Source organism: Clupea harengus, chromosome 12 (genome assembly GCF_900700415.2).
Source record: "Clupea harengus chromosome 12, Ch_v2.0.2, whole genome shotgun sequence".
In the NCBI taxonomy this organism is placed as follows: Eukaryota; Metazoa; Chordata; class Actinopteri; order Clupeiformes; family Clupeidae; genus Clupea; species Clupea harengus.
The window spans coordinates 3,909,099-3,930,778 of NC_045163.1; the positions used below are offsets into that span (position 1 = coordinate 3,909,099).

General features: G+C 42.8%; 1 protein-coding gene across 1 annotated transcript in view; it reads right to left on the bottom strand.

Moving 5' to 3' along the window:
• Window positions 1-583: 583 nt before the first annotated feature.
• xrcc4 (X-ray repair complementing defective repair in Chinese hamster cells 4) overlaps window positions 584-21,680 on the bottom strand; it is a 21,519-nt gene continuing 422 nt past the window's right edge. The window contains exons 2-7 of the mRNA XM_042709416.1: window positions 21,352-21,676; window positions 20,816-21,151; window positions 18,002-18,154; window positions 14,184-14,338; window positions 11,581-11,716; window positions 584-900 (exon numbers count right to left, since the gene is read on the bottom strand). Coding sequence (XP_042565350.1) covers window positions 792-900; window positions 11,581-11,716; window positions 14,184-14,338; window positions 18,002-18,154; window positions 20,816-21,151; window positions 21,352-21,676 — 1,214 coding nt within the window. The 3' untranslated portion in view covers window positions 584-791. The remainder of the gene's footprint in view (window positions 901-11,580; window positions 11,717-14,183; window positions 14,339-18,001; window positions 18,155-20,815; window positions 21,152-21,351; window positions 21,677-21,680) is intronic.

Sequence of the window (21,680 nt, forward strand, 5' to 3'; positions counted from 1 at the left end):
TGTAATATGTAAAAACGTAATTGTTTTCCTGCTGTCATAATTGTATGCTCAATCTATGGCTGGTGTGGACAACATGCGGACAAACGAAATTAAAAAGACGTTGGGTGTCCGCCTTGTCTCACTAGCCTTCGAGCTTACTAAGACTTTCCACACGGGGGAGAGAAGGTACCACCATCTATGTCGACTTGATCAGCAACGCTTGAACCTCACAACGCTCCTGAAGTGGCCAGTAGCCGACATTTAACTGATAAGCATACAAGTAACTTCTGTGGCCTTAAATGCCTGGTGTTTTACACAAAAGTGTCAACTTTATGACCTGACAATCAAGCTTTATCCTGATTAACTAGGATCCCACTTCCAGATGGTGGCTAAACAATGATCTCTGGATGAAATTCGGGTTAGTATATGCTTATTTGTGAAATTGAGACAGCTCTCTCATCTACAAAGACCAGTTCCATTGTAGCTAATTTATGAAAGGTTTAAAGGATGACAAAAGTATCCAAAGACGTGTTGTTTACAATGACACGAAAATAGAAAATGATGAGGCTAAATAAAATACATAAAACACACAATAAAAAAGATGAATGAATAAACAATAAAATACTTTATTGATACAGCTTTACAGTACAAAAGAATAGCATACAAAGATAAAAAAAGGATTTTTTGCAGGTTCACAGAATGAGGGAAGTGTTTAAATTAATGATGGAAATTGTTCCATTCATTGTCAGCAGGCTTCTTACTAAAAACAGCATCCTTTCCACAGATATGTGGGGAAATGAATGAAGAAGAGGTCAAATGTCATCAAACAGGTCCTCTGGTTCGGGATTCGCTTTTGGGACTTGTGCTGGACGAGGGGCGGCCTCTGTTTTGGCCTCTGCCTTGGCATGTGTCTGCTCATTCCTAAAAATAACAAAAAAAATGCAGTCAGTTATAACTATGCGACTAACACAATGATTATACACATGTCCATGGAGCACAGTCAAGCACCCAGCTAATGTATGTAATTCCTCAGTAAATGAAACCAACCGTAGGAGAAACTCTGACAGGTAACACGGTGTAATGGTAATAACACACAGAGGGCTCTCTGCTCATCCCCTGCTCCTCTGTGATCAGCACAAGAGCCATGCTAATGGGAAGCTGCCACAGGCACCGGGCTGTAATAGCATGGTGCCTAAGCATGAAGGCTGTCAAGGTGCTCAACAGGTCAGCCCGTTCCTCAGGCTTTCTCCACTGTAATTGAGCCCCATTGTGGTCGTCAATTAAGCAGCACGACACGTATGGTTGCCCCAAACCGATCTGTCCCAGCACAGGACTGTAGGGGATTCAAAGGACAAGGGTGGTGTATGGGGAAGATGTGTGGCAGAGCATGATATGAGGTCAAGATGCCGCCTAAGCTCCCTTTAAAACACAAACATGTAGCTTAAAGGGCTTCGACTGAATAAAAAACAAACAAACACACAATCCATTGTAACAAGACAATGCATGCAGCTACTTGCTGGTAATCAACAGGATTCAGGTGAGATCAGCTATCTACTTGGTTTTGGGATGAAAGAACAAAGCTATCACATGAAACTCTGTGAGAGAATGGACCAATGAGAGAAAGGACTAAGCAATCGCCAGTCGTCTGTAAAAATGGCATCAGATGCTACAGTGCAAGGAATGAGGAATGAGATGCTGTAATAGATAGCACCTTTGAGAAGAGCTGATGAGACCAGATACACACACTTAATAATGTCCCCAAGCACCCCCTGCAGAGCATTCTCTTGTAAGTGTATTTTACCCTAAATACAAACATCTACTCATCACACAAAAGCTTCATAGAATGGGGGTTCATTTAAGACTATATAAAGCCACACAATTGATTTGAACAACTCCCATTCGGATTAGTAGAAGGGAGCGAAAAACAATTCTTCCCATGGTACACAAATTCGAATTTCTGTCAAGAAAGTTTAGTCCACTGAGAGAAGCCTTTGAAACCCCAACAGGAAAGCAGGCCAATGGGGAAATTGCAGCGATTTACTGCCCCGCGTCCCAGTAAACTTCAGGATGTGCCGAGTATCATGTAACCTTTAAATCTCTGTCTCAACTAGTGCCATGCATCAAAACACATGGCCTCTGATCACCCCACTGCCCCCAACAGAAACCCTCACACTCAACAAGGACCAGAGGTTGGCATTGTCTTTATTTTTAAACGCTGTGAGTCTTGAAGACACAGTTGATAGAAACTCAAATTTCAGTTTATCTATGGTTCACTGATGATCCTTTACGCCTGTGAAAATGTAACCCTCTGAGGATTTATACAATCCCACGGTTTGAAAGTAAAGGTTTGTGGTTGAAGCTGCTGACAAATGATAGAGTACAGGTATGCAGTATATACTGTATGGGAAAGTTTAGATAATGTTGGGGTCTCAAGCTATTGGCAGCTTCTCACCTCTCCTGCAAAAACTCACTTGAAACAACCAACAATGTCGCAAACGCCTTCATTTTCCAACTATTTCAACAGCCTCCAAATAATTAAAAGGGGAAGGGGTAGGTGGACGTCTGCTAATCGAGGAGGGTGCATCAAGCAAAACACCACGGACCTGAGGACCAGGTGTCTGCACTCACTGAAACCACAGAGGAGCAGGACTGGCACGTGGTGACCACTGTGTTTTGCATTCACAAACCTGAAAGAGAACAGGAAGTCTTAAAGTGGTCAACTATTCCCCTGACAGTCAGACAACTGCCATCTCATTGTGTCAAGTGTCAACATCCGAGGTGTCCGGTCATGTTCACATGTTTACTCATAGAGCTCTACAGTGAATTGAGGTGTGTCAGTAGCCGTCAGTAGCTAGCAAGTTCAAAGTGGTTCAGTGACCTGTATCAACATGCTTATAGCAGAATTATCACCAAATCCATCACATCCTTATTACTATAATGTCTGTATATTTGGTATTTTCAGTTTGTCAAAAAACATTGCTTCTGTGGATCATCTGCACCATCACAGTAGCAAACAATTCAGAGGCTCACACACCATTTTGGGGGAGGGGGGGGGGGGGGGGTGGAGGGGGTGGAGTTCATTAACAAGTTAACAGAACACACGTAAAGCGCTCCCACACTCTTAAAAGAGCTCACCACTGGAAACCAAGGTCTCTTTTATTAGAACCAGGTTTGTCCGGAGTGGATTCATCTGGCTGTCACATATTACAGTAAATGAATACTGTAATGAGTAAATAAGATCAGCTAAGGGGTTTACAGACTGATTACTCATAAGATTGCGCAAGCTCCAACAGCTTTTAACATTTTTAATACAATGAACATTTCATGAAGTTTCTCCATAAAATATTGCCATAATTTTCATTATAGGGAGAAGCCTAAATAGAACTGGCGCTAGTCTACATATCTTCACTGGACACCCCACAGTCAAAAGGAAATATAAATATTGCTGTGAAATCATAATTATTGTTTGGTAGGAAAAGCCTGAGACAAAGAGACACTGTAGACTGCAGTTTCTGATCACATCTGAACAAGAAAAAAAAAAGAGACAAATTCTTAAGAGCATTTAAAGACCTGTGGTACTTGTGCCAAATTCAGTCAATTGGTTGCATACCACACTGAATTTCACCAAAAAACTGGTGCTCTTTCAGAAATAAAAAGCTTTGATTCATTGTGTTAAGTCATCAAATGAACCAATTCACTCAATCCATCACTCAATCAATCAATCAATCAATCAATCAATCAATCACTGTATTGAATTTGTTGCTTAACAGTAATGAAATAGAACTTGTAATCCATACCAAATGTTATTATGATTCCTTACCATTTAATTGAATAATCTAACCAAATGCTGCTTAAAGTGGCCCTCCTATCACTGCCATTTATTTATACTTTCTGTTTTCCATTCAAAGCCTACTTTGGAATAGGCACATTTAATTGGAAACATGTTTTTATTTTATGTATGTATTTCTGAACAAGCAACAAGTAACTATGTTATTGCTGGCTTTTGCCTTTAAATGTTCTCCTGAATGCTGCCATGTCCAGTGGCGTCAAGTTAATATCTAGAATATTCCACATATGATATCATATCATATCCTTATCTACTATCACCACCTTAAGCTGAACTGTGTTAAATGTTTTGCATTGTAATGAAATGTTGGCTGAAAACTTTGGCCAAAAGGAACAGTTGGAAGTGCGAGTGCAGTGTGGTTAAAACTGTAGTCACAGTTGAGGTAGAGCATGTATACAGTATGTTCATGAGACTGATATTAAACACAACTCCATTTAGAACAACTGTATTTTTCACAACTTATGGGGAGGGGGATGAGACTCTTTAAATGGACTACAGGAAATAGCTGACCAACACCCATGCGCTTCGCTAGGCGGAGAACACACACAACAGTTTTTGGCATTAGACCACGGCATGGTAAACCATTTGTGTTTCTTTTTTCTCTTTTTTCTTTAAGAGAATAAATGGAATTTTGTTTAACCTTCATGCCTGTTACAAAGACATGGATCTGATAAGGCACTTCTTGAACTAATTGTGTTTACTACTCATGTATTTTAATCGTCCCAAACTGAATTATTCATTATAACTACATGCATTCAGTACTGCTGACTGTAAACACAACTAAAATGAGCTGTATTATTTAACTTGGCTCTGTCATCTTTAGTGGCCATTTTTAAAAAGCGTGTACTGTAAGAAAATGTGTGCAAAGGCCCAATTGCAGTCATTCTGTGAAGGAGTTAAGTTCGACATGCATACCTTTGAGGCCTGCAATTAAAATGTGAGTTCCAGAACTTTCTTTTGGATGTAGGCTAAGACTTGGCCTAAATAGTAGCTGGTGATGGCAGTGATGGCTGCAACAGGAAACACGTTGTATCTAGGACAAAGTGGGGCTCATATTGTTTAGAGGAAGTTCTATAAAACTCAAGCCTTCCAAAACAGGTGGCACACACTCAAGCACACATCTAACATGTCTGTTTACTGCTGTGGAAAAACACGTGGCTGTGTCCATCATGCTCTGGTGACTGTGAACACACTGCAGTTGAACATCTCGGATGTCTCTACATAGACCCGTCTTGACTTGAATAGTTAATGCCCTGGTCAACTCTGTATCCTTGCAAAGCAGCTGACGACCCTCTTAGCAAAGGCCAGGGTTTGGTGAAATGCTCCAAGATTGAAATGTTATTGATCCTGCTGGTGTCACCCCCTATCATTTGAAGATAGACCATTTGCGCATGGACTGAAACTATAGGGTGGCGTAGGGCTGGGCGGTATGACGGTATATACCGTGCAACGGTAGAAATGTGTCTACCGGGAGAGATTTGGCCATACCGTTTCAACCGCAGTATACTCTTATTTTGAAATCCAATCGATTTAATTTTTAGATAATGACCTCCGAACTATACTTCATCCCTCTTATTATACAGTAACTCGCCAAAACAATAGACATTACTCCAAAAATACCTCTTTAACGATTTTGTAGCCGTTTTGTGATTTCTGCTGAGAAATAAAATAGAACTCTAAAGTTTCAGGTGTTGCGTAGCAACCCATTACTTCCCGTAACGTTAAATGACCGGACTACTTGCGGAATGATATGAAAGATGGTCAGCGGTCATTACATTTTCGCAGCCAGTGAAAATAAAGAAATTACAGACCTGCGAACGTTGGGGTGGCCCATTCAAATCAACGGAACTTTTTTGAACATTCTGAAGAGCCGTATAATACGATACCCAGTACAATTTTGAAGCACATAACCTGCAAGGACTGTCATGCCTACTTGTTGAGTAATCCTCGACTGTTGGGCAAGATTCAATATACTGAAAAATATGGACTGAAAAGTGTCTAGTGTAGGCATTTATTTTTCAGTATTTCAAAGTGAATGAGCTGTGAGAGCACAAGAACAGTGAGCGTCTAGCAGCGATTATCATATACATGTATGTATGTCAACGGCGATTACGGCCAAACCAACGAGATTCTAAGTAATATGGAGACAAAACTTTTTTTGCTACTCCACGTAGATCATAAACCCTTGAATATAAAAACGACTCAGTGAAATCGGTTGAGAAATATAAACACTATCTATAGTGCTTTTTATCCAGAAAAACTGCAGCTCCATCATTTACTTGCGTCTGTTTACAGACCAGTCATCACCTCGTCATCACGTTAGCACGTCGCAGCAACAGGCTGAGGCGGTCAATGGAGCGTCTATGTATATATGTCTATGTGTAATGGCCAACTTCTTAATTTTTTTATTTTAATATGTGGCCATATAAAGAAAATATCTCATAATTATTGTGTTAACATATGGACACACATTGAAAAGAGAGTTTTAACACTTGAGTTATCTTCTGAAAGTACATTAAAGAACCACTGAAACATAAGCACTGCATTAAATGCCACAGAAAGATTTTTCCTTTTTCTTTTTACATACACTTTGCTTTTATTTTACTATTTAAAGATTCAATGGATACTGGCCACTATTGCTTAGGCCAATAGCCTATTGAGGCAGTATTGTTTCTGCACCTTAGTGTTCTTAAGGGTCAATAAATAAATGTCTGTGGACACATTTCGCCACCGCTGAAGTGTCCTCTTTTTCAAAAACCCAAATCTGGTCACCCTACGTATAATAAACCGTGATATATACCGTAACCGTGATATAAAATTACAAATACCGTGATAGAAGATTTTGGTCATATCGCCCACCCCTAGTGTGGCGTGTGGGAGCACTGTGCTGACTCACCGATGTTTGCGCTTAGGATCTTGCTCATGGTATGAAATTAGCAAAGGGATTTTGACAAGTTATTAAATTAGCTTTAGTTCATGGTCAGCAGACTTTGTTTGCTGCCCGCCAATGAAAGTATGGTCTTATGTCTAATGAGCTAGTTAATGCCAGCAATAACGTGCTTAATGATGTTTAACTAATTGACTATTAAATTAGTTGGCAACTATATTTACAATTGATTTTAGTCAATTAAGTCGATTAGTTGTTGCAGCTCTAATATCTTTAATTTGAGAATGTATTTTAAACTGTACAACTGATGTTACATCAATATGGTTTTCTTTATGAAAATGTCATATGTTGAATATCCTAACTAGGAGTTCAACATGAACTCAGCACCTACAATCTTACAACCTCAAACCTATGAAGGTTACGACCTCCAAGTGCATATAGGCCATAGCGCATACGGTAACTCAGGAAAATCCCTGCAGAAAGGGCTTTCTGAGACAAGCTAGTAAATACCAGTCTGCTCATCAACTTCTGTCCTGGTAACATCTGGAAGTCATTCCTGGGGATACAGCTGAGAGACTGACATGTAGGGCACCCACACTCAGCAGCCTGTTGTATGCAAGATTAGTACCCATTCAATATAAAAGAAATTCACTTGGGGAAAGCACCAAGAAGAAAACCACTGGACACAGGACGCCATTAGTGTTTTCAGTCAAGCCCTTGTTCTCTCTTTTGAACTGCACTCTCTCTGTTTCCATAGCTCCGTTCAATGGCTTTAGTGACTCAATCAAGCTGAGGAGAAAGGGTGGGTCACGCCTTTTGAAAGAAGAGGGATGCATTTACTTTCATTTCTCTTTAAATCATAACCAACTGCATTGAATGGTGGAACCCTCTGGAAGCAGTTAGGATGAAACAGGAGTTTAGCTGGGGGAAGAGCAGTGAGCAGTCAGAACTTTATAGCTCTCCAGGGAATATACAATCCAGTCTTGGCCAGGGAAGGTATGCTGACACACTCAGACCCACTAAAGAGAAATACTGCATGTGTGGTTATGTTTGATGCCATCTTGTCTTTGATGTGACTGATTCTTCATCCACAAAAAACAAAACAAAACAAAAAAACACTCAAAGTCGCTTACGTTGACCTTACAGTATGGCATTCCCATTATTGGAGAGCTGACATTTTCCCCTTGGTTCAGGTTGTAGTGCAACAACATAATAAAGTGAGCCAAAGTCTTAGGCTCATCATTAGTTTGGAAGCAATCTGGGTCTGGATCAAACTCCGATCTCTTTATTAAGTACAGGCTTTTTCAGTCATTTTCCACTGACAAAAGCCTCTGCCTGGGCCACAGGTGGCTTATAAGTTTCCCTGCCAGTCATATCACTGAACTATGAGCCGGCTTTAGAGTCAAAACCAGTGTGTGCCAAAATGTTTCATGGGAACCAGGAAATGCATAGGAAACTAGGCCACTGCGAACAGCAGCTAAAATAATCTACGTGTGCAATTCAAATGATCACAAGTAGTCAGACTTTGAATGGAGACCAGAATCCTTGTCTGAACAAGTTGAGACAATAATCTTGCCAAAGGGACAATTTTAATGCCAAAACATTGTATTTGACGTAAACTCCTGTATAAACTGCATAATCTCCTGTCAGATCAAGCAATGATGTCACTTATACATTCTACTTGCCATTAAACAAAAGGAAATAAATAAATAAACATCCAGTAGTCAATGCAGTGACATCCTCTTCACTTACTCAATAGTGAACACACAGCCAATTAAATAGTAATAAATCCTTAATTACTGGACTTGAAAATGGCAACCATTTTGAAGTGATACTAAAGCGAACAGTCAAGACATTGATGTCATGCTATCTCACAGGGATCTTCTGTTGTCTGTGGGCACGCTTCGCCAACTCTACAGCCAGTCAGCTGTGGAAGGACGACAGAAAACCTCAGTCCAATAGCCATCCATCTTCCTTGGCCCTCTCTGTGTCACTCTCTCTCTGTGTCACTCTCACTCTTTCTCTCTCTCTCTCTCTCTGTTTGACCTCTCTTCTTCAGTCAGATTCTCTGAACCCTTCTCTGTTGGGACAACCTGCATGGGAAGACACGAAAATGAAAGGGTGGCACGGCCTTTGGAGGAAGACTAGAATTGGGCTGCGAAGGCCACTGTGGTCCAAAGCATACATACTGAAATGATGTGACTGAGGTGGTGAAGGTTCATCCAGCAAACAAAGGGTATTTAAGGACTGCAGCTGCTAACTTATCTTTTTTTATCATAAAATGGGCTTTGTAGGAGCAGATGTACACAGAAAAGCAACTTGCCTTTAGTGACTAGCCAATTCTCAGTTCTCTTGGCAGATGGAGAAAGAGTTGTGTTGTGGTGGAAAAACCTACATCTGAATTTGCTGTCTGGGGAGACAGGGTATCATAGCTGAGCCTGTGGGAGATGTAACCTCACCTGTCTTAAACAAGTCAAAGACTGGCCACGTCCCAGACTACCAACAGTGCCTTCTCTGTCATACTATTCACAGCTCCTCAAACTGTGCCCACTGCTCGTAAATTGGCCATTTAACAGCCTCTAAATGACTCATTAGTGATAGGAGTTTGTTGGTAGCTGGAATAACTCGCAATATCCTTTGTGCTTCAAGTTGGGTAGAGAGAGAGAGACCAGAAATGAACTGCTCTATTTAAGAGATATATTGTTCATCCCTTTATTATCTCTTTACAGAAGGCTTGTGTTAAAACAAAGGGGATGAAATAAGGTTTGGTCATGCTTTGGCAATAAATCAAACTTGTTTACAGCCAAGACTAAAAAGCTGCCTTTCAGTACAACAGCATGCTGAGATGTTAAGGAATGTAAACATGATCTTGGGGCTATGCATGTACAAAGCTGCACATGATGGTCCCAAGCACTTCAGTCCGTGAGCCTGATTAAAACCACCGCTCCTGATGCCGAACAACGACCACTATTTATTCCATCAAATGTGCTGCTGGACCACTGAGGAGTGGAAAGTCTTAGTCTGGTCCTGAGACTGGGCCAGTGGTGTGCAGACCCCTTGGATAGAGAGACCCCGTCCAAGACAAACGCTCCATCGCCTGCATCAACCTGGTGCACACACACTTCCAGCCTGGCTCCAAATCCAGGCTCGCTCATACTCATACTGTGGCCAGGGAGCAGGCCTGCAGGAAGGCACGCCGGGCAGGGCAGGCAAGCAGCAGGGGGAGAGGTGAACGTCATACTGTTAAGTGTGTGCTGACAAGTGAAACAGAGCGACATTGACTGCTGTTACAGGGTTTTTTAGGTGCGCTAATATCCAATGCTAGCTGAAGAAATATGGACTTGAAAGAAATCCCTTCATAGAATCTAATGAAATGGTTCGTTATTACGATCAAGGGTTGTGCCCGGGCTTTTAAGAGTCTGTGTAAGGTGTACGACTTAATACCAAATAAATCAATACCGAGTTTAAGTCAGTGCGTGACTCAATGCAATTTAATGGCTTAGGAATGGCGGTTAGCGTTTACTGCTAGCCTGATGAAATGTTTTCTGTTTCTGTCAGGCATGACCCCTGAATAGAAACAGTTTATTTTGTGCTGCACTGAGCATTGAGACACAGATTCCCACAGCCAGAATGCATGAGATAGCGGACATGAATTTTAGAGCCTATGTGACATAGTGTAAGCTTGTTTAATGGCACTTTACCATGTTAATGATGCAATGAAAGGGGCTAGAGCTGTCGTCTCAAAGTGACCATTTCAAGAACTGCTTCAGTCGTGACATGATAAACGGTGCAGTTGTTCACTTGTCTCTGTAGTAGAGTTACTTTTTCTTCAACAGAACTTAGATATAAGAGTTAAGATGTATTTGAGGGAACATCATAGAGCTGTATTCCTCCTGTAGTGTGTCCTATGCCATGAGCCACACATCGAAAACCTTTGTTATCAAGTGATTCTGAACACTGTGATGAGATGACAAATAGCAATAACACCCCATTGTTTAAGACACAAAAAATAGGTATTGCGTGTCACAGGCACAACTATAGCACAATTGTTCCCATGTCCACAGATCATAAAACAAACAAACAAACTATTTGAGAATGTGGACATTTTGCCATGTTCTTTAATAAGGTGTTCATCACTGGGGTGAAAATCAGACCTAGTTTACGCCACATCTGGTGTGAAGAGCTGTTTTATTTCTGGATTGTTGGCATGGAGATTTTGATTTTGTCTACCCTGTTGTTTTTCTAGGAACATAATAAGGAAGGAAGGGCCAAATGCTAAATAAGGATTCAGTGTAAGGCTCCATCGTTACCCCGGTGTTACTCAATAGAAAGTCAATCCCCATTGGGGGTGTTTTTAACGTGCGATAAAATAGTCCCGGGAACTATCAGAGCAGAATTATATAAATTGATGACAGAAATAAGAGGGGGAGTTCCGATAGGCGGGGGGGGGGGGGGTACTTTATTTCAGAGCTATTATATTCATTTCTCAAACAGCAGCAGCAGAGGTGCTGGCAGAGGAAGCATTAAAGTCCCCCCCATGGACAGTGTGATTCAGAGAAACAGACGCACTATCCGTTCCACTACTAAAGCTGGGAGAACGTATCCAAAATTGCGAAAAACATACACCAGAGACTAAGACTTCTTGAAAACTTCAGCGACTCTACGAAATGAAAGTCACAGTGTAACAGATTTACAGGGGGAAAGGGGGGAGGTTTTTTATTTTATTTTGCGAGTACGTACCACAAATGAGGTGGAGGGTGAAGTTCTGGACTGACAACGAGAACATTCGAAATGCAAGGATTGGTTTTACATACTTCGGTTGACAGCATCTGAAACACACTTGAAAGGCCAATGGTTTCTGGCGTACCTGGATCTCTGTGGTTCTTCCAGAGCCCGCTTCTTGGCCTGGGCCTCTAGCAGCTGGAGGTGACGGTGTCGGCGCTTACGGCTGGGCGCTACATCCGTGATGTCGCCGGCGCCGTCGTCCATGGGACTGAACGCGTCTGAGTGACAAAAGAACACAGAGGGGGGGGGGGGGGGGGGGGGCTCAGTGGACATACTCCACTGGATCATGAAAATGTGGAACTGGCCAAATAATCATGGCGGACGTCTACTGTTTGCTTAAACTGTGCCACACATCTGCTCGCAGAATCCTTCTGAAAGGCCTCATTCATCAAAATAGCAGTCGAATAATAATCATAATAATACAAAAAAACACAAAGAAAGATCATGGTAAGATTGTATGGGTAATGGCTTGTGAAGCCTTTGACCAAAGGCATCACTAGAGCGAGAGAGAGAGAGAGAGAGAGAGAGAGAGAGAGAGAGACAGAGAGAGAAAGAGAGAGAGAGAGAGAGAGAGCAGGGATAGTGTTCACATAGCACAGCTGGCCTCATGGGCTGCCAGCCACACAACAACTTGACTGGCTTGTACCTCATTAAGTCACAAGGGGCACATTCAATTTCACCACTTATTTTTCATGTGCGGAGACATATAGATCTCCATTTGTGAGTACTGCAGTATAGTAGTAATAAATGCATGTTGATGAGCGCAAAATCTGTCCGACTGGGTCGTGGTGTATTGAGAATAAAGGCCGATTTATTTGGAATCCTAAGTCTGCATCATCCCCTCACTCTCACTGGCCACTCACCAAACATCTGACTCATTGTCTTGGTTACGAGAAACAACACGAGAACCTGCGAGTCTCTCTCCCATCCCCATTGGCCATCAATCACATGGAGGCACCATGAGTAAGAGAGGGGATTTTTATTTATTTTTTTCTTCTTCCTCAGAGTTCAGCCCTGGGGATTTAACGCAGAGTGTGTGCACTATGTGGAGCCAATAACATATAACCTGGTTTTTGAAGAGGTGTTCTCTCATTGCATCGTGCTAAAGGTGACTTTGTCTGTCTGTGTTATGTAACAACTGCCTTAGGTCATTGTTGACTCTGTGTCAAGGAAACAGAAAGAAAAAAAAAGAAAGAAAAAGAAAACGGAATCCCCTGACTGCTTTCGGTCAGACGTCGGAGCCCAGTTTCCATGACAGCCGCGAGCACGGTCACTTCTGCCGTAACGTTATGTGGAAATGTCTACACGTTTCTGCTTCGGCACACGGCGTGAAATGCTACCTTCCCCCTGGCTTGCTTGCGCTCGGGGATATGGGACACATCACATGACTATGACAACATAAAAGGAAACTCCACATGTTTCAAGGGTGGCATAAGCTGTGATCAATGAGTTGCCCAGAAAGCCTTGGGAAAGCCATACATGGCTAATGGCTCATTCTGTCAGCTCTGTCTTTAACTTAAACAAAAGTGTGCAACACCTAGCAACCATACATCACATTCATTTTGTTTACTGACAAGCTTTACAGAGAGTAGGGTAATGCTAGTTTTGGTGCTAGCTTTCCTTTTTTACAAGAAAGACTGTTACTGGAAGAGTTTTATGTTTGGAGGGGGGGAGGTTGAGCAACTCTTCTGCAGCTACACCCAACTGGTGTATAGGGAATGACTCATCGCTGAAAACAGACACAGTCGCCCCCCCCCCCCCCCCCAAATATAGCCCTGAAGTAAAACGATGTCGAAATTGGGGGTGTCCAGGAGACAAATAATGATCTGGCTTGTGTCGTCACACAGCACTGACTACGCACACTCTCAGACTTGATGACGGAGGAAGGCCTGTGTGTGTGTGTGTGTGTGTGTGTGTGTGAGCGCCAGTGCAGACAGCCATTAGCCAAGAAGGACTACCTGCTGGCCGGTTGTGGGCCCTTCCTGGTGTGTGTGCGTCAGTCTGAGTAGGGCCTGAGGCGGGGCCTGGCTCTGCTAACGTTAATGAGGAGCTCAAGACCTTAACGAGCTCAGGATGCTGCTTCTTCAGATCTGCTCATCTCAACTAAGCTCACACTCCAAGCCCATGCTAATGCTTGGACTAGAGCAGGGAGGATCTCGAATGATTTGTTGAGATACGCTCCTTCCTCAGGACATCAGCTGTTCCAGCTATGATTCAGAGCACTTGGTTCTACTCATCCATTACATTCTCAGGCCTTAGACAGCTGATTAGTGTATGGATGTGGAGAGACCCTAAGCATCCTCTCGGAAGATTAGAGAAATTGAGATGTTTTACGGTGTTTATTCAGAAGGTGGAGATGGAGCACAATATGGGGGTTATTTACAGAACACATTAAGTTGAAAAAGCAGACATTAAGTTTATATACTTGTGTGACTGAGGTGAAAGATGTGAGTTCTTGGAGTCAAATTCCTTCTAGTTTGCGAAGAAATTCAGAATGTTGATGATCATTAGAGTCATAGTTTAATTTAAGTGGAGGACCACTTGCCTTGGGTATACAATTTCAAAGGCAACCAAATCAATTACGTCAAGGCAAAGATGAAGATAATACTGGAAAGGCCTAGCACTGGTCAGCAACTGGATACTTTTCTCATAATTTCAAATGAGCAGCGGGATTTTGCCTCTTACCTTTGGCAGAGGTGTTGATGCCAGAGGTTGAAGGCTGCTCATTCTCCTCCTCTTCCTCCTCAGTGCTGGCGCCATAGTCACTGGCCTCCCTCAGTGGACTCTGCCCAGGGCTTCCACTCTCTGCAGCCTTACTGCCCCCTGCTTTCGTAGCGTTCCTGTTGTTATTTAGACATGTACAGGTAGATAGATGATCAGAGGTGCTGTTCTGAATGATCTGTGCACATGTAGACTACAATGAACACCCTCATAACACTTTGCACTCAGGGCTCTTCAATAGGCGGCCCGCGGGCCAGATCCGGCCAGTAGCGTCATTTAGTTTGTGACTATGGCTATAATTGTACACTCTCACGTGCAGTAATGCACCCCTATAGGTGGCGGTATATTTTTTCCTACTTTGACATATAGTATGGCCAGAAAACGTTTGCCTGTAAGTATTTCTCAAACAGTTGATCAGTTATTACTTAGAAACATTACTTCTTGTGGAAACCACTTGTAATGAACCGAAGTTTGTTCAAATTGTTTACTTTGATGAATATGCTAATCGCTAGCGCGGTCTCTATGGAATTTCCCCTATAAGTTAGCATTAAGCTAGTAACGTAGTTTCTATCACAGTTAAACATGCAATGCTAAGTGATTGTTTTTAGAAACGAATGTTACGAGATGAGATTACTAAGATGTATTCTGTATGTCTGCTCAGTTTTACAGTGCTTCCTAAGTAAAGGTTTGAAAAGAACTTCAAGCTTCAGACTTTCTCTTGGGGAAACTGTTATCCAGAGGTGTAAAGTAACGAATTACAATTACTCACGTTACTGTAATTGAGTAGTTTTTTTGTGTACTTTGTAATTTTTAAGTAGTTTTTGAAATTGGTAATTTTACTTTTACTTAAGTAGATTTTGACTGAAGTATTGTACTTCGCTACGATGGAAATTACATCCGTTACTGAGTAAAAAAAAAAAAAAAAACATAGTTCAAGGTGGGAATCGCGCACGACAATTCTCGCTGCAGTGGTGGATGCTGCATAGAGTGGATGATGGAGTCGATGCAAGGCACCGGTGCCGAGTCACGAGAGATAGAGATGGAGGAAGATGATAGTGCAGACTGCCAACAAGCTGCGGTCAACCAACAAGCTGAAGCACCGAACTTTCCGCCAGTTGAAATTAAAGAAGATGAAGAAAACCCGTGGCCACATCTGAGCAAGCAGTTTGCCTTCCAACGTAAAAGAGGCAACAGCTATATAATGCTGTGTAAACTGTGCCTAACCCGCCAGTCAGAACTTTCTGCTTATAAAAATTCATCTTCAAATCTGCGCAAGGCTGTGTGGGTAAGTACAGTATTTGTCCCTTTCTATTAGTAGTTCAGACAGCATTTTTGTCGTTTAGTTAGCTTTGCTCCATTAAGCAAAATATGCGTTTCATGGCACTAGTAGCCTCATTTTGGCTAGCACTTGCAACCGCCCTGAGTATGCTAACGTCAAGATAGTTAGTCGTGCACACCCCTCATGTCCACCCTTCAGTTAACAGCCGTCATCCAATAGACTAATAATAATTCCATTCCTGTCTTCCATTCGTTTCAGGTCATAGCATTATTATGTTCAGTCTTTCATATTGTGTTAAAGACTGCAGATCAGTCATCAGCAATGAAATACACCACATAAACTGATATTAGGCTAATCATTTGGCTGGCTCCCATGCCTTGCAACAGAGCAACGTGAATGCGCACACCATCGTTGTCAGACAGTTGGACAAGTCAATGTGTATGTCGTTATCTGGAATTTATCACGATGTTTAGTCAGATAAGTGGTGGCTTTGCAACGTGCAGGTGCAACGTTTCATGTTCATGCTCAGGGGTCTCGGTTAGCAAGAATTGAGGATTATGAATTGTGATGCATGTAGAAATAGAAAATAATGCTATAATTCTGTATATATACTGTAGGTTTGTCATCTCAAGTTGCTATTTATAGCTATTTCTGTGTTATGATGCACTCTTGATTGCAGCTCAATACTTAATTGTCAGAAATGTTGTTTGTCATTCTACAGGTCTAGTCTGTCAGACAACATCTTGACCAGATGTTGGAGGCTGGAGCAAGTTGGACAACATTCATCAGATGAAGATGATTTATTTTCCTCAATGAAGTCCAAAAGGTCAGAAGGTACAGGGGAGTTAGAAGGGTACCTAGCCTGTGTCTCAGTCAATATGGATCTGCTGAACGCCTTTCAGAATATCAAAAAACTGTCCCGGAAACTCAATACTAGCCTACCTGCCTCGGCCGCCTGCGAGCGACTCTTCAGCTGTGCTGGATTGCTGTTCAATGCAAAGCGAGCCCGGATGAACTATACTCACCTTGAAAACTCAGCTGCTGCTCAAACTCAACAAGAAGTTTGTAGACTAATGTTCTTAAGGTGGACATAAGTAAAGTAACCAAAGTTTACAGTGGGTCAGCGGCAGCGGCATTTTAACTTTTTATTTTAGCTGTCATGTGGTTCATGTCCTCCCAAAAGTTCTTAAATGTTGTGTTGACATGTTTAATGTTTAACATGTTTAATGTCATTGCACCTATATTCCTAAAGATTCTCCTTTAATTAAAAATAACTAGTTTTTGTATTGGATTTATGACTCCTTATCCTTTTTTGCACTATATAGGAGCGGCCCCCATCAAGTTGTTGAAAGTAACTAAGTAACTTTTACTTAAAGTACATTTTAAATGAACTACTTTTTACTTTTACTTGAGTAGATTTTTAGATGGGTAATTTTACTTGTACTTAAGTAAAATTTCATCAAAGTAATTGTACTTTTACTTGAGTACAACATTTCAGTACTTTTTACACCTCTGCTGTTATCTATCTGCCGAGCCAATGTAGCAGGCTAGAGTGACCACGCTACACACACAGAAGCTGGGGCAGAATAGTAAAAGAAAAATTGGTGCACTTGGAAGTTGTTTGCCAGTTAAATGAATGAAATTCTAAACAACTGATACAGTTCACCTGAACTGAGTGATGAAATTTGAAACACATTTCCTTGATAGAATACCATGCACTTTCAAGTTGTTGCAATTCTATTCAGTTCCATGCAATGCACTTTGTTGGTGGAGATACATTTGATTCTGCCTGTCACTCAAATCAGTTTAATCTTAAATATGGAGGATAATGACCAGTAAAGTTGTGTTGGTACAGCTATGTACATTGAAGTGCACGTTTTTTGTAAGTTAATTGCATTTCTCCAATTGTCTGTTAATATGGCTTGGTTATTGCTCACCTGGTTTGATTTTTGAATCCTTGGGCCTATGCGGCCTCTCGGGCATATGTTGTTAAGCACTTACAAAATAGAATATATTGACTCCTTTAGTAAGTTGTTGTAATTTCTTTATTTGTTACCGTGATTACTCATATCCTCCGGCCCCTGACTTTGCCTCAGTTTCAAGCACCGGCCCCAGCTCCAAACTAATTGAAGAGCCCTGCTTTACAGGGACTTCTACCTGGCTAGACAGACAGCGCTCTTGCCCTTGCATTGTTTGCGGTCATTGCTGACCTGGAAATGAGCACAGGTGATACGGAATGGCATCCAAAAGTTAGTTCCTTAACAATATTCAATCACATCATCTACTTCTCAATAACGCAAAGTGGGAAGTGATTCTGTGACTGATTTGCACACCATACAGCACAAGACCGGATTTCAACATAATTTACACATACCCACATTGCATTATGTGACTACGTGACACAAATCGCTAAAAGTGCCTATCTTGCACTCTAGCCTTGAGCTCGTCGTCACATGATCTGTGAGAGGTGACCGGACGTCAGGCTTGGGGTTGGTGGCCCTACCTTGGCTCTCGCCCCTCCTCCAAGGACTCCTCTAGCTGCTTCACCCTGGCCTGCAGCGCTCGGATCTTGGCCTTCTTCTCGTTCAGCACCACGACGAAGCGGCTGTAGAGCTCCTGCTCCAGGGTCTCCTTCCCATGGACGTAGCGCTCCATGCTGGAGGGAGGGAGAGTGAAGGGAAGAGAAGGGGAAAGGGGGTCAGGATGCAGCCGTGTCCATCCAGCAACAGAGCTATTCCCATATCCCGGGTCTAATCTCATTTCCCGTTTGGCTGGGCTGGGGTTGGAGGGGAATGGGTATGGACAGGTTGTGTAATAGAACCCACCGGCTGCTGCCCGCATAGGAAGGGGCTTGGAGACAGTGTTTTGGGCTTGGCTCAAGCGGCGACTGAGACCAACTCTGGAGCCTTACGTCATGGACTGTTTTGGATTCTCTGTCACTTGTGCCCCCTTCTCTCAGGCTCAAAATGGAAAAAAACAGCGCCATTAAAAAGGCACTACACCTGTGGGATAACGTCAGTCCACTTACAGCCTGGGCAAGACTGACTACCACCCAGACTAAAGACACACACACACACACACACACACACACACACACACAACAACACAAAGAGGGGGAGGGAGAAGAGAAAACAGCCATAAAGTAACAGTCTTATTTGAGAGCGTGACGCTTCATGTGTCGCTGGTTCGGGCGGAGTTGGGTCTGTGGCTAGACAGGGGCTGTACGGTGATGTCATCACTACCGCCTGGCCCAAACGTGAGGGTGAAGCACTCCGCCCGGCACGCAGGTGGTGAAGCTTCAACCAGACGGTAGGAGTCACAGACACAGGCCACAGCTACAGGTTCTAAGACATGATCACTTATTTACACTTCTCCTCAATCTCTCAAACAATGACACACACACACACACACACACACACACACACACACACACACACACACACACACACACACACACACACACACACACACACACACACACACACACACACACACACACACGCACACACGCACACACGCACACACAGACTCTGATATCAATACACGCACTTTTACAGACCCGTAAATATGCACACAAGCGGACACACAAACACACACATACATAAATACATACCACACACACACACACACACCTTAGTGTATGGACAAGTAAATAGCACACAGTTTCCTCCCACCCATGATATGAATGGTTTTATAGTGTTCTCGTATATATATTTATGTGGTGGTTAGGCCTGTTCCAATGAGTCTGTTGACAGCGTAAACAGCAGTACTGGTGATTGCATATACTGTATATTTAAATATATACTGTATATGTGTGTCTACAAGAGCATTTTAACCATTTTCTTTCTTCTGTTTTAATAATATTACAATAACCTGACCATTCTTGTTTGCAGTATGAATTCTCATTTTGTCCCACCTTTAGATCTGAATATCTCATACTGCTGTACTGAATATCTCACACTAGCAGCAAAATCATTTGAAAGAAAAGTTTGTAATTGTAGACTACTTAATAGTGTACTACATGTCAATAGTCTGAATAGAGGTATGTGTTTAATGCAGTACCATTGCTGTTTCCATCACTAACATTTTTTTTTTCTTTCCATGGTGTAGTTTCTTTCTTCCAACTAAAGAAAAGAGAAGCTTCCCTTTTATAGTGGAATTCTAGTCAGGAGAAGAGATGTCAATCCTCCATCAAAGCCTCCAATTTAAACGGGGTCCTTTCTGCCTTTCCTGGCTACTATTATGACTAAGAAGATGTTTTTCACATAAACAAATAGAAGAACAGTTTAAATATATGTTCATGTTGTAACATCATGCCATTGTATTGTTTTTTTTGGGTGTGAGCTACTTTGCTAAAAACACATTTTCCACTAAATTTGGCCCCACATTTGAACAATAAAAGAAAATCTAGCATGACATACTGATGACTGGATGGATGAATTGAAGGTCATGTTCAAGCTGTTTAAAAAGCCTCCCCTTGATTTCATTTTGGGAGGGAAAAACCATCCAGACGAGATCTGGGATTCCCCCTCAACTCCTCTATTTTCTGGGTCAAAATGACCTTTACATGTGGTTTAAATAAGTTTCATCACATTCAGTGTGTTCCTGGAGAAGCCCTGTGTAGTTACATCGCTAATTTCACATCATGAGAGCAGAGGCATTGTGTTTCATTCACAGAAGGAGGAAAAGAGGGGAAGACAGAAAGAGACTGCCGTCTCCTGGCAACCAGATACAGACAAGAGGGTGGTGGGGGGGTAGTTGCTGTGTCTCACGAGTAAGAGCAGTAACCTTGAATTACGCAAATGGAACAGTTGAACGCTAACTGAGCACCGTGTCCAAAACAAAATAAAAAGCAGCGGTGAAGACACCAGGCTCCAGGACACTCCCTGTGGCGGAAGCTTGCCTCGTGCTGGGGCAGGGCACAAAGTTTATCCAAGCAGGGCAAACCTCAGAGGGGGTGTGAGTGTCTATACAATGACCAAGTCTATGTGTGACAGTCTTTCTGTCACACTATAAACATATCAGAATATGTGTGTGTGTTAAAGTGAGTGTACGTGAGACAAAGAGTGAGTGACATGGGTGTGGGTAAGGTTAGTGTGTATATGTACCATATATATATATATATATATATATACACACACACACACACACACACACACACACCTCAGAAAAGGCCTAATTAGACCAATTGTCTTACTATTATACAGTATGTACATACAGCCCTGTGGCCTCCTTGTGGCCTCCTTGTGGGCCGGTACCCAGGGTAAGGAGACAGACAGGTGTAGGAGAGAAGGATGGCAGCAGAAGGTAGACCTACTCTCCAGTGATGCGCTGCTGCTCCTGCTTGAGCCTCTGGTTCTCCTGCTGCAGCTGCTGGTTCCTGCCGTGCAGCTGGGCCCCGCGCTCCAGGCCGTGTGTGATGAGCTCCCGGACCGCTGCCGCAGGCTCTGGCACCGGCTGCAGCTCCACCTCACCCAACCTGAACTGGGACACATGAGGAGAGACGACGGGACAGAGAGCGTGAGTTATGAAGAGGAAGAAGGATACATGGAGGGGGTGAGTGGGGGAGATAGAGAAGTAAAGGGGAGTGAGAGAGTGATAATGAAAGGAGAAGAGAGTAATAACGAAAGGAGAAGAAAGGAAATAGAAAAAAAGGATTCAAACATGAAATATGTAGTGGGGGAGAAAAGGGGAGAGCGAGAGGAGAGAGAGCAGTAAAAGGACAGAAAAACAGAGAGGAAAAAAGTGTGAAACATAGGTAGACAAAAACACCCTATTCATCTCTGCACCTGGACCTGACGCCTGCTGGGCCAGACACGAGGCACTTGAACCCGGCTCGGCGCAGGCCTCTACGGCTTCAGAGCGCCAGCATTGGCTAGCGCTGGTTTTAAGTAGCGCTCGTCTTTGGACAGTGAGCCAGGGCCGCGCCAGCCCAGACTCTCACAACCTCTGCCAAGGCCCAGCACTCGAGAGATAACACAGGAGGGTCCCTGTGATCCGAGCTGGCCTCCGACAAGACACTTCAGCTGCTGGGATTGGCCCCTGATCCGCAAATAGATGACCTGCGCCGAGGATAACGTGAGCCAGACACTTTCACAAGAGCATCCTGCCCCCTCCAGACAGGACGCGTGATGATAAGGCTGCCACTCCGCAGTGGGAAGCCTGGAGGCGGATGTCTCTGA